The 16,224-nt window shown below is 51.1% G+C and overlaps 1 protein-coding gene across 2 annotated transcripts in view; it reads left to right on the top strand.

The window, feature by feature from the left end:
* The window catches only part of CRTAC1 (cartilage acidic protein 1), a 164,453-nt gene that overhangs the window by 133,734 nt on the left and 14,495 nt on the right, over positions 1–16,224 (top strand). Inside the window, exons 11-15 of one of the 2 annotated variants that reach the window (XM_009215109.3) lie at positions 242–410; positions 11,497–11,642; positions 13,018–13,060; positions 15,431–15,574; positions 16,022–16,176. In XM_009215109.3, the coding sequence (XP_009213373.1) occupies positions 242–410; positions 11,497–11,642; positions 13,018–13,060; positions 15,431–15,574; positions 16,022–16,140 (621 nt within the window). In that variant the 3' untranslated portion in view covers positions 16,141–16,176. Of the gene's footprint in view, positions 1–241; positions 411–11,496; positions 11,643–13,017; positions 13,061–15,430; positions 15,575–16,021; positions 16,177–16,224 lie in introns of those variants that run through there. The other variant, XM_003904095.5, reaches the window with a different exon arrangement.

Below are 16,224 nucleotides of genomic sequence, written 5' to 3' on the forward strand. Positions count from 1 at the left end.
TGTGCCCTGAGTCCCTCGGCTTTTGTCTCCTCTATCTACAGTGCCTCTCTTTCATTTAGCCAATCTGTCTTTGCCTCATTTGTTTTTCTCGCCTGGCTTCCTCTTCCTCTCTTTTTCCTCTGCCCACTTTCTTCTCTTCCTCCTTCTTCTCCCTCTCCCCCTCCCATCCTCCCTGGCTCCCTGCTCTTCCCACCCACCACGCTGACACCCACTGGGTGTCTACCTCTCACTCTCCCTGCAGGGCTTCAACAACAACTGGCTGCGAGTGGTGCCACGCACCCGGTTTGGGGCCTTTGCCAGGGGGGCTAAGGTCGTGCTCTACACCAAGAAGAGCGGGGCCCACCTGAGGATCATCGATGGTGGCTCAGGCTACCTGTGCGAGATGGAGCCTGTGGCACACTTTGGCCTGGGTGAGTAGGGGTCCGGTGGGGGATGGTGAGCTGTTGTCAGGACAGCGGGATGCTGACTGATTCAGGGACTCACAGCCCGAGCATCCTTGGGCACCACTCTACTGTGACAGCCATGGTGGACACCAGCTACTGGGGACAAACCCTGCTCTGAGATGAGCCTGAGCTCAAGAGGAGGCGAGTGGGAAACGCTGGTTAGATTTTCATGCATCTCACTTGCAGGAGTCCCCACCCCAGTGCCTCCGTGGAATTAGTTCACCTTGGGGTCAGAGTGTTTAATCCTCCATTTGTTCAAGGCTGTAGCCTTGTTCAAATGCTGGGCTGCACCAAATGTGTCCAAGCCAGCTGTTTCCCTAGCCTCTTGGGAGCTGGTTCAGTCTTGAACAGAAGGCTTGGGAAACCATGCATTCTCAATGGGAGTGAAGTCACCCCAAAGAGGAGAGAGTGGGTTCTTGGCAGGAGAAGGGGGATGACAAAATCCTATCTTTTTTTTTTTTTTAATATGTAAAAGCATCAGGGGCCAGGTGCAGTGGCTCATGCCTATAATCCTAACACTTTGGGAGGCTGAGGCAGGTGGATCTCTTGAGCTCAGGAGTTCGAGACCAGCCTAGGCAACATGGCGAAACCTCATCTCTACCAAAAGTACAAAAAAAAATAATAATAACCAGGCATGGTGGCGCATGCCTGTAGTTCCAGCTACCTGGGAGACTGAGATGGGAGGATCACCTGAGCCCAGGGAGGTAGAGGCTGCAGTGAGCTGTGATTACACCACTGTACTCCAGCCTAGGCTGGAGTGAGTGAGACTCTGTCTCAAAAAGTAAAAAAGCATCAACAAGCATATAGCACATAAACAGATATACAGTATATCAGTGGCATTAATGGAACTATCACTACATACCTATTAGAACAAAAATTAAAAATAGCGACAATACCAAATGCTGGCAAGGATCCAGGTAGCTTCTAGAAATCAGAGAAACTGGATCTCTCCTACATCCCTAGTGAAAATGTAAAATGGTACAGTTACTCTGGAAAATCTTTTGGCAGTTTATTTTAAGAAAACAAAACAAACCTAAGCAAACAACTGCTACTCTATGACCCAGCTATCATATCCCAAGCCACTTATTTCAGACTAATAAAAACTTATATCCACACAAACATCTTTACATCTGTTCATAGTATCTTTATATTAATAGCCCGGAACTAGAAACAACCTAGGTGTTAATAGTTCAAGCAACTGTGATACAGCCCTTCCATAGAATATTACTCAGCTATGAGAAGAATAAACTATTGATACGTGCAAAAACTGAGTAGATCACCGGGGCACTATGGTGAGTGAGAAAAGGGGAGAAAAGGCTCATCTCCAAAGGTCAGTATGGTAGATTTTTGTTTACATAACATTCTCAAAATGACGAAATTATACAGCGCGAAACAGATTGGTGGTTGGCAGGACTTAGAGATGACGGAAGGGAGAGGAGTGGGTGTGACTACCATCAAGGGCAGCCCGAAGGGATCTTTGTGGTGCCTCTGGCGGATCCCTGGGTAGGGAACCTGCAACCATTGGGTGAAACTGGGTGAAGGGCACAGAGGCACTTTTTGTACTATCTTTGCGACTTCCTGTGAATCTATAATTATTTTAAAATACAACATTTTAAAATAAATGTATGGGGGGAATTGGGGAAAAAGTCTAAAGAGTCTTCTGGCAGGGTGAGGGGATTACAATGATGGGAAAAGACATTGAGAAACACCAGCAGGAGTAGAGGAGCCCGGAGTGTCTTCACTGAAACACAATGGTTCAGAAAGTGCTGGAGTCAAACATTCCTAGGTTCAAAATCAGACGCCTTCCCCAGGTGTTCCCACCTCATGAGATGTACCATTTTAATATAAAAGGAATAGGCACTATGGTCTCAAATTACTGAATACAAATGTTAACATTATACACACATCATATGTGCAGGAAAAAACTGAAAGGAAATGCAAAAAGTGAGAACAGTGATTCTGTCTGAGTGGCTGGATTAATATAGTAACTCTCACTTATTCCAGACACAGTGCCAAGCACTTCACTCTTATTACTTCATTTAATCCTCATGACTACCTTGTGAGATGAGCAATATTATCCCCATGTTACACATGGGAAAACTGAAGATCAGAACAATTAAGAAACCTGCCGAGGTCACATGATACTATATGGCAGCACTGGGATTCAAACCCAGGCTTCCTTGAGCGTGTGGTTTTTATTTCCTTCCATATGTTTTGTTGTGTGTGTGCGCTCCAGTTTTTATAGGGAACACATAATATTTATGTGTAGTCTGAAAAAGAAGCAATAAATATTTAAGGGACCCAGGGCCTGGTTATATGATCGTTTTCTTGGGCTATTTCACCCTGGATAAGTCAGCCTGAGGTTGGAGTGTTTATCACTCCTAAGGCAGCTATGTGCTAAGCTGGCCCTAAAGGCACAAGACACCTTTTAAATACATAGTCCTGTCTTGCAAAGTAGCAGCAGCCGACACTTATCAAGCAGTTAGTATGTGCCAGGCACTGGGCTGAGTGGTTTGCCTGTCACTTCATTTGATTTTCACAACTTGAAGAATCAGGTATCATAACCCACATTTTACAGGTCAGAAAACTGAGACTGAGGTCAAGTAACTTGCCCCAAACCACACCTCCACAGAGTAAGGAGAGCTAGATTTGGATCCCGACGCCATGGTCTGAGTTCCTGACTGTGACTTAACACCTCTAGTAGCTGCTTTGTGCAGCCAGACAAGCGGCAAGGTGACCGCCATGGTATCATCGGTGGCTGTTTATCCAGGCTTCTGGTTGGAAAACTCCCCCACTCCATTGTGCCAGTAAGGACATTGAGGCTTACCTTGTAAATCAATGGCAAGGGCAGGATGGGGGCTGAAATTCTCCTTCCCCACATCTCAGGAGCTGCCTCTGCTATTTTTTTTTTTTTTTTTTTTTTTTTTTTGAGACTGAGTCTCGCTCTGTCGCCCAGGCTGGAGTGCTGTGACCGGGTCTCAGCTCACTGCAAGCTCCGCCTTCCGGGTTCCCGCCATTCTCCTGCCTCAGCCTCCCGAGTAGCTGGGACTACAGGCGCCCGCCACCTCGCCGGGCTAGTTTTTTTTTGTATTTTTTTAGTAGAGACGGGGTTTCACCGTGTTAGCCAGGATGGCCTCGATCTCCTGACCTCGTGATCCGCCCGTCTCGGCCTCCCAAAGTGCTGGGATTACAGGCTTGAGCCACCGCGCCCGGCCAACCTCTGCTATTTTAAGTGGTGTATTAGGGACCTCACTTGGTCCCTTCTCTGGCCAGAATCTGCCCTGCCAGGAGAATAGATTGCTTTCTTAACTGGCCAGGTCATATGATGGGGAGAAGGGGGCTCAATAGTCCCTTCTGGGCACCTGCTCCCCACACTCAGTGTTATACACACTGCATCTCATTGGGACCTCCGCCTAGTGCCAGTCCTTGCTGTTTTGCAAAGCCCTGGGATTTGTTCTTCGTCTGACCTCTGGCTCAAAATGCTCTAAGGGGCCTCCCGGCAGACTCCTCTCTCTATTGACAGGATCCATTCCCAGCAGCACTGGAAGGCAGGCTGCTCTAGGGACAGGCCTCTTGGGTCACGAGGCGCCTCAGCAGATGGCCAACCCAGCCGCCAGGGACACAGTGAGAGGCGGGCAGTTCCATCCCTGCAGCTCCCAGGCCCCTCTGGATCTCTTATGAGTGGAGCTCAGCACTGCTCTTCCTGACTGATGGGGGAGCTGGCAACGGAGCAGGAGCGAGGGCGCCAGTGGAGAAGGCCAGATGGAGGGAAGGACTGGGAAGAGAGAGAACAGGGGGAGACAGAAAGACAGAGATGGGCCTGTGGAAGACCAGCAGAGGCAGAGATATGGGGAAAGAGGCAGATAAGAAATGCCCCCTGCCCTCCAGGCTGGCAGTGGGCGGAAGGCAGATGGACACAGGACTCTCATGAGAGGCAGATCTGGACACACTGCGACACTGGCCCCGTGGCCATGAGAGGACGCAGGCGAGAGAAGTCAGTTTTGTTCTGGGCAGCTTCCCGGAGGAAGTGGGACTGGAATTAGGTCTAGAAGGACAGTAGGAGCTTAGAAGGGGTAGGCGAGGGCCTAAGGAAAGCATTCCAGAGGTTGGACTGGCTTGGCCAGAGGCCCAGAAGTGGGAAGGTCCAGTCCAAAGAATGGGAATGTTTTGGAAAACTTTTTTTTCTCATTGTAAGAACAATGCATATTGATTATAGGAAAATAAGAAAATTATTTTTAAAAGAAGAAAAATTACTCATCGTTTCACCCCTGTTTGGAATATTAAGGAAAAAGTAAATGTTTCTTCCTTCACCTTCCCTCAATATCATTTGATTCATTTAGTGACTACATATTTACTGAGCACCTACTGTGTGCCAAACACAAAACTGAAGATCCTTGCCACAAGCCATCCTATGTTCCAGTAGAAGGAATTTATATACATAATACACATAGTATATAGGTAAATAAATAAAACGTTAGAAGATATAATGGACTATGAAAAAAGAAAATGCAGCCAAGTGCAGTGGCTCTCGCCTGTAATCCCAGCACTTTGGGAGGCCAAGGCGGGCAGATCACCTGAGGTCTGGAGTTCGAGACCAGCCTGACCAACATGGAGAAACTCCGTCTCTACTAGAAATACAAAATTAGCTGGGCATGGTGGTGCATGCCTGTAATCCCAGCTACTCGGGAGGCTGAGGCAGGAGAATCGCTTGAACCCAGGAGGCAGAGGTTGCGGTGAGCCAAGATTGTGCCATTGCACTCCAGCCTAGGCAACAAGAGCGAAACTCCATCTCAAAAAAAAAAAAGAAAAGAAAATGCAGAACAGAGGAATGGATTAGGAGTGCAGAGGGGAAGGGGCAAGGAGCAGTTTTCCAGCACAGTGGTCCGGGTTGGACAGGTCATGCTTGTGATATGCTTTTATTACGTGTCATATACACAGGAACACACAGACACGTATTTCTTGGCAATTTTTAAAATCAAAAGAATGATGCTTTCCACTTGTTTCTGTAAGTTGCTTTTTCCCCCTCTTAACCATATGTCTAAGGCCGGGTGCAGCAGCTCATACCTGTAATCCTAGTGCTTTGGGAAGCCAAGGAGGGAGGATTGCTTGAGGCTAGGAGTTCAAGACCAGCCCAGGCAACATGGTGAGACCCCCTCTCTACAAAAATTAGCCCAGTGTGGTGGTGCAAGTCTATAGTCCCAGCTACTCAGGAGGATGAGGCAGGAAGATCGCTCAAGGCCAGGAGTTTGAGGCTGCAGTGAGCTATGATCACAACACTGTACTCCAGCTTGGGTAACAGAGTGAAAGCCTGTTATATAGACGTGTGAGTGTGTGTGTGCATGTGTGTGTGTACACATCCTGGACAGCATGCCAGGTCTGTGCATATCTCCTGTTTCCTTTCAGGGCTGTGAAGTATTTCACTGTGAGGCAGCACTCACCCTCACCACCTATTTACCTAGTCCCCTCTAGATGGACAGTTAGATTGTTTCCAGTTCTGAGCAGTTGGGATGAGAAGTGGGGATGTCTACAACATGAATCTGAGAAAGGCCTGCCTTGAGGTCCCCTATGACTGAGGAGTAGAGGAGAGGGGCCAGTGGGAAGCTCCCCTTCCGGCCCTCACAAGACTTCAACTCACCTGCCCCCAGGGCCCCTGCCCCCTTCCTGCCTCCGTGAGTCCTGCGCTGCCTCCTCCTGATTTTGCAGCAAGGTGCGGTGCGCATGTGTAGGTACACGGACGTGTATGTGAGTGTGCACACGTGTGCGTCTCCCAGACAGCCTCAGCCTTGCCCCATGCACATCGTGTCTGCTCCCACTGGAGCACACCCCGAGGACACAGGCCCTCACCTGTACTCCCCACCTCCGTCCACAGGCAATGAGTGTCCGCATGGGGGGCTCCCAGAGGGCCCACTGTGTTGTGCAGAGCTCTCATAGCGACATCTTGCTGTGGGGTCCCTTCTCAGTGGACCCTGCCTTGCTCAGTGGAGCCCCCCACCAAGTTCCGCAGTCCCTCTCCATCCTGGCCTTTCCCTGCTGCTCCTCACCTCCTGCTGAAAATAAGTGTTTCTGCTTATAGCCCTTGTCGAGGGCTCCCCCACCACCAACCTGGTTGCTCAGAACCCACCCCCGAGCCCCACATGCCCACCCTCCACTTCCCAACTGGTAGCGGGCCGAGGCAGCTCACTCCCAAACCCAGAAAATAAAAACAACACCAATCATCTATTTGCCTCCGCCAGCTCCACTGGGAGTCACCGGCTCAGGCAGCCACCCCCACCATTCTCCCTCCCCTCTTCCCCCTCCCCCACAACCGGCATTGCCGATGCCCCAGCCCCACCCACACATGCCACCGTCCTTTCAGCTAATTGCTTGCAGGTGACTCAGAGCTGCCTCTCTGCGCCGGCTGATGCTCATTTACGGAAGGGAAATTCAGTGGCCCTCATAAAAATTGCTTTATTAAAGTGCAAAAATATTCTACCAACTGTATTCCCACCATCTGTTTTGTTTGTAATTCTTCTGAAAAGTGCAATTCTCTCTGCCTCCTTGGCCTCTGTCCTTTAAAAGCTGCCAGAGGTGACTCACTGCTGCTCCTGACCTCTTGTCTCTGCTGGTTAATGGGGGGCGCTCCTCTGCTCAGCCCTCCCCTACACACAGGCCTGGCAGGACTGGCCGGCTTCGAGGCTGCTGGTGTGCGGTGTCTGGGAGCCAGTCCCCCTCGGCCATGCAGCCCCAGGAAGACTTAAGATGTTATGCAGATTGCCTGGGCAGAGGGATGAGCTGCGCCTAAGGACAGGAGACTGGTTTCCAGTCCTAGCTCAGACACCTGCAAGTCACTTCACCTTGTCAAGCCTCAGTGTCGACATCTGGAGAATGGGGATAAAATACCCACCTCGTAAGTGTGGAGGCTCTGAAGCCCCTCCCCGGCCTCCTCTGATACACATTCCCACCTGATACACATTCTGACACTCTTTCCCGCTCTGAACTTCTTCCTGATCTTCAGCTACAACTTACCCTTTCATGCCGCTGTACCTTTGCCCTCACTGTATCCTTTCCCTGGAATGCTCCTTCCTTGCCTTCTCCGCCTCACAAACTCTTACTCCTCCTGCAATGCCCAGATGAAATGACCCAACTCTCTCACCACATGGTAGCAGTGCTGTTGTGGCACTTTCCCAGCTTATAATATAATCACTTGTATTCGTTGCTCCCATGGGAATCATGAGAACGGGGCCTGGGTCTGTCTCATTCTCTGTTGAATCCCAAATCCCTGCACAAAGCTTGGTATATGGTGGCTGCTGGGCGTGGGATAGGGTGGGTGGTGTAACAGGGGCGCAGTAGATGCCGGCTCTGGGATTTGTCGGACCTCTGCTGGGCAACTGGGCGATTCACTGCACCTCTGCATGGCTCCGCCTTCTCGTCTCTGAGACAGAAATGATAACACCGGCACCTTCCTCGTGGAGATGTGAAGTTTCAATGCGTTAGCATCATAAAGCAGTTGGTACAGCTTGGGGCATGTTGTCAGTGGTCACTGTTGTTACCAACACCGGAAAACCCTTTGGAAACTGTAGGGAGACCCCATGTCCAAGAGCTGATGGTGCCAGGGACGCTGAGGTGAATTGCTCCAAGGGTAGAAAGGCTCTGCTTCCCAGGAGTGGTAAGGCTGTCGGCCAGCACCCCCATCTTATAGATGAAGAAACTGAGGCCCAGAGAGGATGCCCAAGTTAGCAAAAAACAGCGGCAGAGGAGGGAGTCCTGCTGGTTGTGCTTTCTGAGGCCTGCTTATCTCATAGCCCCAGGCCCCCTGCACCACGTCTGGGTCTGGAGGAAGCTGCCGAAGCAGAACTCAAAACTAACTCCCGTTGGGCATGGTGGCTCATATCTGTAATCCCAGCACTTTGGGAGGCCGAGGCGAGCGGATCACCTGAGGTCGGGAGTTCGAGACCAGACTGACCAACATGGAGAAACCCTGTCTCTACTAAAAATACAAAATTAGCCAGGCATGGTGGCGCACACCTGTAATCCCAGCTACTTGGGAAGGCTGAGGCAGGAGAATTGCTTGAACCTGGGAGGTGGAGGTTGTGGTGAACTGAGATCCCGCCACTGCACTCCAGCCTGGGCAACAAGAGCAAAACTCCATCTCAAAATAAAAACAGAAAACAAACAAACAAAAAAACTAAGTGCCGCAAGTACCACAGGCAAATCTGTGACCGTCTATGAATATTCTGCAACTCTTTTGAGTCCTTTGTGGCCCTTCAGTCAGGCTGGAAAACATATTCATGTAGCTGTTCTGCAGTCTTAGGTAAGAAACGTTTGCTGTTCTTTGTCTCCTTCTTTTAATGGCAAATATTTACCTTTTATATGTGCCACTTAATTTGGGAACTGCACACCCTGAAAATGCCAAATCTCTCGCGCCTCAAGATTCTACTTCAAATTAGAAAACAAAAAACAAAAAAAAATCTGGCCGGGTGTGATGGGTCATGCCTGTAATCCCAACACTATAAGAAGCTGAGGTGGGTGGATCACTTGAGGTCAGGAGTTTGAGACCAGCCTGGCCAACATGGCGAAACCCCGTCTGTACTAAAAATACAAAAATTAGCCAGGCGCGGTGTGGTACATGCCTGTAATCCCAGCTACTCAGGAGGCTGAGGCAGGAGAATCACTTAAGCCTGGGAGGGGAAGGTGGCAGTGAGCTGAGATCCCACCACTGCACTCCAGCCTGGGTGACAGAGTGAGACACTATCTCAAAAAAAAAAAAGAAAGAAAGAAAATCTGTAGTCGGCACCCCCCAGTCTCATTTTCACCCCTCTTCTGCAGAAGGGATTCTTGTAGATTGAGGGACTGATGAGAAATAATTTCTTGCTTGATAAAGCAAAACCCAGAACAGTAGGGCTGGACCCGGAAGGAGAGGATTTCCCTGTGGGAAGAGAAACTGCGCTGTGTGGGAGAGGAACTCAGGGTGTGAGGACGAGCCTCTGTCTCCGAGCGTCTCTGTTGCTGCTGTCTGCCGTGCCCATGAGGGCAGGGGCTGCTTCTCCATGGACTCTTCAGAGCATAGCTCTGGCCCTGGCCCTCACAGACTCACAGCACGGCAGCAGCAAGGCTGGGACGTTCCAGTGAGACTCCCCTGGAGGCCAGGGTGGGAGAGCAAAAGGAGACCAAACATGGGAAGGATCTAGAAGCTGGGGGTTGTGGCTCGCAAGGCGTAACTCCCTCTGGAACCCCCTCATCATGGGCCCTCCCCCCGGCACCTGGCTCCCTTCCTCCATGCCCCACAGTGGTCTCTACCAGAAGTCTACGCAGAGATTCTCCTCCAAGTCTGCATGTGGCCTCCAAACACCCTTTTCTAAAATATGGGAACCCCCTTTATACATCAAGATATTTTGCCAACTACCGTCCACCCCATAGTAGCTATCGTTGTAAAATTCATTGGTGGATAGCAATGACCAAAAGTGAATATACATTCAACAGCAATTTTAAGTTTAATTTGTTTTCTAACACTATCTACATATGTTAGGAAAAATAATAGTGCATATATGTGGGTGATATATTATTTAGCCCGGGAATGGTGTTTGGAGGAGTGTGTTGATTTCAAGGCCCCCTGCAGGACCCCGTGTCCCCACATCTGCTCAGCCCTGATGGGTGATAGAGTGGGCTGTGCGCTCCCCCTGTCTGTGCTGGGCACAGCTCTCCTTCCCAGGGGCTGACCTGAGAGCAGCCTCTCCTGCAATGTGAGGCCCAGCCCCACCTCCTCCCCACCCCCATCCATCACCATTAGCCTGACCTTGCCACAGTGGCGGGCCTGCTTCCTTATGCGGGGAGCTGGGGCTGGCTTTGATGGTGCCTAAACATCTGACAAATCTTTCCAGCCTGCTTTCCATCAATGATGTAGCACGTTGCTTTAGGGGTGTGTGCAAATGGATTCACTGTGAATATCTCTGAGCTTCCCATCATCTTCTGTAAGCATCTTAGATTTGTAGAATGGTCTTTCTCCCCTGTCCGCCACCTGCCAGCTGTTTATCACTCCATCTTTTTTAAGTTGTTGTTTGTTTGTTTTTGTTTTTGTTGTTTTTTGTTTTTTTCAGAAGCAGGGTCTCACTATGTTGCCCAGGCTGGCCTTGAAGTCCTGGGCTCAGGCGATCCTTCTGCCTCATCCTCCTGAGTAGCTGGGATTCCAGGCATGAGCCACCATGCCCAGCTCTTTTTCCAAGTTTTTATGTGGAGCTCAGTGCAAATGCCCCCTCCCTAAGAGGCTGTCCCTGACTGCCTGACTAGACAAGGCCCTGGCAGCCCCCAGCTCCTCCTTACCTACTTGCCCTGCTTTTGTCAGTATCTGACATGATTTATTTGTTCACCTGTTTGCTTGTCTCCCCAACTGGAGCAGGAACTCCATCAGAACAGGGGCATCCCCAGTGACAAGAGAGAGCCTGGCCCTTAGCAGAGCTCAATAAATAGAAACACAAGAAGCATTCCTGGGATGACAAAGCCAGTTAGCTGCAAAGCTGGGATTTGTCCCCAGGTCTCCCACCCACTTCCCGCCATGCTCTTTTCAACATACCAGGTAAGGGGTAGAGCCAAGATTTGAACCCAGACTCCAAAGACAACCTGCTTATCACAGGCCTTACTGTGTCCTCCAGTACAACCTCCTGATGCTTGGCCTCTCCGCTAGAACGTGAGTTCGAGAGCTGCACTATCCAACATGATAGCCACCAGCCATGTGTGGCTATTAGATTTAAATTAATTAGAGTTAAATAAAATTGAAAATTCACCTCCTCAGTCAAACAAGTCCCACTTCAAGTGCTCAACAGCCACATGTGACCAGTGGCTACTGTACTGGACGGCACAGATGCAGAACATTTCTGTCCTTGCAGACAGACAGGTCTATTGGACAGCATTGTTCCAGAGAGGAGGGACCTCAAATCTGTCTCGTTCACCATTTCCGTAGCACTTAGAACAGTGCTCAATTCATGCTTTTATTCAATGGATGAATTCGTTGATGCTGATGCTTTCTCTGAGAGCCTCCTGCTCTCCTCTGCTGCTGATGCTCTCTCCTTCCATCCCTCAGGGAAGGATGAAGCCAGCAGTGTGGAGGTGACGTGGCCAGATGGCAAGATGGTGAGCCGGAACGTGGCCAGCGGGGAGATGAACTCGGTGCTGGAGATCCCCTACCCCCGGGATGAGGACACACTTCAGAACCCAGCCCCACTGGAGGTGGGCAAAGGCATCTGGGCCTCATAGCCAGCAAAGCGGGCACCACCCACAACCCCATGGGCTGAAGCTGGGTTCCCAGGAATGTGCAAACTCAGCCCCTAGAGTGATGGAAATCTTCTTGGCAAAGCGAAGGCCTCATACTGATCCCTCCATTTGTAGTTTGCACAACACTATCACACCCACATCTTTTCTGCTCCTCAAAGAATCCCTGCTGTATTGGCAGGGCAAGCATTTTTGCACCAGTTTTACAGAGGAAGAAAACCGAAGTTAAGAGAGGAAGCCACCAAGGCCCACCTAGGCTGCACAGTCAGTTGTGAGCAGAGTTAAAAAGTGACCCCAGGTCTCCTGCTGCCCTCCTGGTTCTTTCCGAGTCTCTGACGAGACCTCCTGTTGCCCTAGGATGGTGCTGAGAGCCTGCAGCAGGACTTCTGGGGTCTCTTTGAGGAGCAGCTCTGGACCCACGTCAGTAGTGTCATTCCAACTCTGATGGGGTTCACTTGGTGGCGAGTAACAGTAACCCACCGAAACTCACACAAATAAAGGGGACTTATAAGGAGGATCACTCACAAAACTCAGGGAAGCTCAGGATGAGTGGAAACTGGCAACTTTATGGCCTCAGCCATAGGAGCTCAAGGACCTTTGTCAGTGCACTGGCTTTGGGAGGAGAGGGGCCCCTCTTCCACAACAATGCCCATCCACCCACCTCATTTGTCAGTATGGTCGATTGACATTTTGTGTCATGTGTGTTACATTTTGAGTCCCCTGCCCCACCCCAGGCTGCTGTCTCTGAGATCCCCATATGGGCATGGTAGAGCCTCCACAGCCTGGCAGGACCAGCTCCGAACTCTCAAGTCTTTGAGTCCATTTGTTCAAATTCTTGCTGCAAAGCCTTGAGTCTTCCCTCCTGCTAGGATGTCCGCCCATCAGCCCTGGCCAGAGAGACAGGACACAAGCACGGCTGCAGGCACCCACCCATGTGAGGGGGAAGTTCTTGGAGAAGTGCATGTGGGCAGTGATCAGACACTTCAAAAAGCATCTCCCAGCCCTCGTTACTCTTTGCCCTGACAGACCCAACTTCAGCCTCAAGGCTATGCTACAGGAGGGACAGGTTCTGTTAGGCATCCCATCGCGGGCACGTGGATCCCCTGCACAGGGAAATGAGCAAGAGTCTGAACTGTATCCATTCATGGCCTCCCTGCCAGGCTTCTGTTCTCAGTGCAGAGGAAGGGTCTTACAAGGGAGGGGGCTCCCCCAGGCCCAGAGCATGCCTCACGCTGTGGTTAGGGCGACAGCTGCTCTGTGGCCATGACTAGGAGGGAACCTGGGATGGGACCTTCTCAACTCACTCATGTCTCTGCTTCTGCCCACCTTGCAGTGCGGCCAAGGATTCTCCCAGCAGGAAAATGGCCATTGCATGGGTGAGTTGCCTTCAGTCACCAGGGCATGGGGCAGAGGCCGGAATCTCCCTGGGGAATGCCCGCCTGACTCATGGCAAGGTCCAGGGTGCAAGCAAGGGGTAGAAAGGAGGACAGGGGAGGGTGTTGTTTGTCCTGGGACTCCAGATGCCAAGACAACCACCACATGACTCACCAGGGTGGGAGTGATATTAATGACCCACAGGCTGAATCACTACAGTTCTGGGAACTGGCAGTGTTTCCCTGCCATGAGTACCGAGAAAGTGCACAGGGGAAGGAGACACACCACCACCCTGGCACAGGGGGAATAGCCACATGCCATGGCCCGCAAGTCCATGTGGAGCAGCAAGCAAGGGGACTGGCAGGCAAGGGTGGGCATTGCCAAGGTATTGGGGCAAAATAGCGTATGGAGTGTGGTCACATTGTGGAAGGGAGACTGCAGCCTGGTGCAGTACTCGGGCAGGCAGGTAGCTGCAGCACTACCAGGATGGCAGCTCCTTCAGGGTCCAAGAACCTTCTGAAAGTCCCCAAAGGCCTGGAATGGGAAGGGGCAGCCTAGAAGTTCAGTGTCCAGGAGACCTTCACCCCCAACACTTTCCATCCCAGTGACCAGCAATGAGGGATCAGGCCAAGGATCCCTCCTTCCTTGAACCCTCATCCAGCATTCTTCCCAAGTCTACTCTGCAGCCGCTCATTAGCCCTTTGCTCCTGAGATACAGGAGTAAACAAGACAGATACCACTCTTAGGAGCTAAAAGCCAATGGAGAGCCACACAAGTAAACAGCTGACAACCACACAGTGTGATCAGGGCCCAGAGGGGGGAGGGCAGGGCTTGGAGACTACAAAGCAGGGGCCCTAAACCAGCATAGGGAGGGTCCTAGAAGGTGCCCTAGAGAAAGTGAGGTCCAAGCCTCGGCCCTGAGGGATGAGGAGGAGTTTGGCAGTCACAGAGAGGGGAGACAGGGTTCTGGTGGGGGCACCGTCTGGACAAAGGAGCACAGATTGGGAGGCGGAGGAGCAGTGGTGCCAAGGGTGGCTGGAGGAGGAAATGACTCCCCTACGCTCTCCACATCCCCACCTGGCCCCACTCCAAACACACAGTGCAGGTGCATAGAAATTCCAGGGTCTTCTCTGCCTGCTGGAAGGACCCTTTGAGATCAGACTCCTCTTCCTTTTCATCACCCAACAGGCAGTTATGTGCCTCATACACAGCAGTGTCATGCTGGGAGCTGGGGATGTAGGCCAAGTGCCACCTCCACCCCCAGCCTCCACAAGAGGGGCATCCATTCTAGTAGAGGGAGATAGACCACACAGCTGGACAAGATGATTTCGGAACCCTCTGAGCAAGGTGCTCCCTGGAGACTATTCCAGACAGAGTGGTCAGGGAGGGCCTCAGGAGAAAGACTTTGAACTGAGACCTGAAGGATGAGAAGGATCCAGGCCCAGAAAGAGCTGAGGGAAAGGCAGGAGTGAAAAGCGGGAGGCAAGACAAAGGCTTCGTGTGTCGAAGGAGAAGGAGGGAGGCCAGTATGGCCTGGAGATGATGGAGAGTCCATGAGGCCCCTGTAGGGAGTCTGAATTTTGCTCTTAGGGACCTTAGAAGCTAAACTGGAGAGTGATATGATGTGATTCATGTTTTTAAAGGCTCACTTCAGCTGCTGAATTGCAGAGTGAATTGAAGGGAAGAGGGGAAGACAGGTATTCTGTGAGGAGGCAGCGGCAGAAATCCAGGCAAGAGGTCACGATGGCAGGAAATTGGGTGGTGGCAGAGGAATGAGAAAGAGGTGACAGAGAGAGGTGGACTGGTGGACTGTGGGGAAGAGTGGACAGGCTCTGCTGTGAAATCGCACAGGGGGCAAGAAAGACGGAGGAATCGGGGTCACTCTGATTTCTCCTTGAGCAGCTGATAGATGATGGGGGCATTGATTGAGCTAGAGAAGACAGAACAGAGGGCAAGAGAGGTTTAAGGGCAGGGTAGAATCTGGAGTTCTATTTTGGACATATTAAGCACGAGGTGCATCTTAGACATCCAAGCGGAGCTGTCAAGTAGGTCATGGGTTATTGTATTCGTGAGTCTGGAGCTACAGGGAGAGGCTGTGACTGGAGATAGAACTTTTGGAATCATCCATGCATGAAGAGATCACCTAGAACGATTGTGGTAGATAGAAGAGAGGACCCAGGACCAAGCCCGAGTGCCCCCCAGCCGGTAGAGACCAAGTACAGGAGGAGCCAGCCAAGGGAATTGAAGCAGGGAAACTGGAGCTCTGCAAGGAAGACACTTTCCCAAAGCCAGGCAGTGTATGGGCAGGCAGAGCCTGGGCTGGGACTTGCTGCCCCACACCTTCATGGTGAGTGGTTCCCCTCGCCTTGCAGACACCAATGAATGTATCCAGTTCCCATTCGTGTGCCCTCGAGACAAGCCCGTATGTGTCAACACCTATGGAAGCTACAGGTGCCGGACCAACAAGAGGTGCAGTCGGGGCTATGAGCCCAACGAGGATGGCACAGCCTGTGTGGGTGAGTGGGGCCCCAGCCATAGTCCAGTAGCAAAGGGAAGTTGCCTTCCACTGGGGAGCTCTGGGTAGGCCCCAGATCAAGGTCCCCAAACCCTTCCTTCTCCTGGCTGGATAGAGTCTCCTTTGACCCACACTGGGTCTCCAGGGAAGACCATGACAGAGGCTTGGAGAAGCCCCATCACTTCTACCATCACCTGAAGGGCCAGGGGATGCTGTGTCCTGGCCTGAGGCTCTCATTCTTCTTACCTTTCCTAAAACAACTGTTCCTACCTTGAAGTCAGCCCATATTTTCATAGCTGGGATATAAACTAACTCTTACTACTCATCTTTGGCTGAATTTCTAAACTAGTAATTTCTTCTTCCCAAACTCCTTCCTCCACCCCCACCCCGTCCCCACCCCCTTTCTCTTTTTCCCATTTTCTATCTCCCTGTCCCATCCTTTTTGCAGCTCAAGTGGCCTTTTTAGGTGGGTATTCTTCCGCCGCCTTTAGAATCTCTGAGCCTCTCTCTCGGGCCTCATATCTTTCTCTAGGCCTTGGACTTTGCCTTCAGTTATATGCACTTTAAATCCCGTCAATAAAGGAAAAAACAAAACAAAACTAACAGCCTTTGTGGAAAACTAAATCTCTCTCCTGCTGCCTGTCTCTCTCT

This window comes from Papio anubis, chromosome 11 (genome assembly GCF_008728515.1).
Source record: "Papio anubis isolate 15944 chromosome 11, Panubis1.0, whole genome shotgun sequence".
NCBI lineage: Eukaryota > Metazoa > Chordata > Mammalia > Primates > Cercopithecidae > Papio > Papio anubis.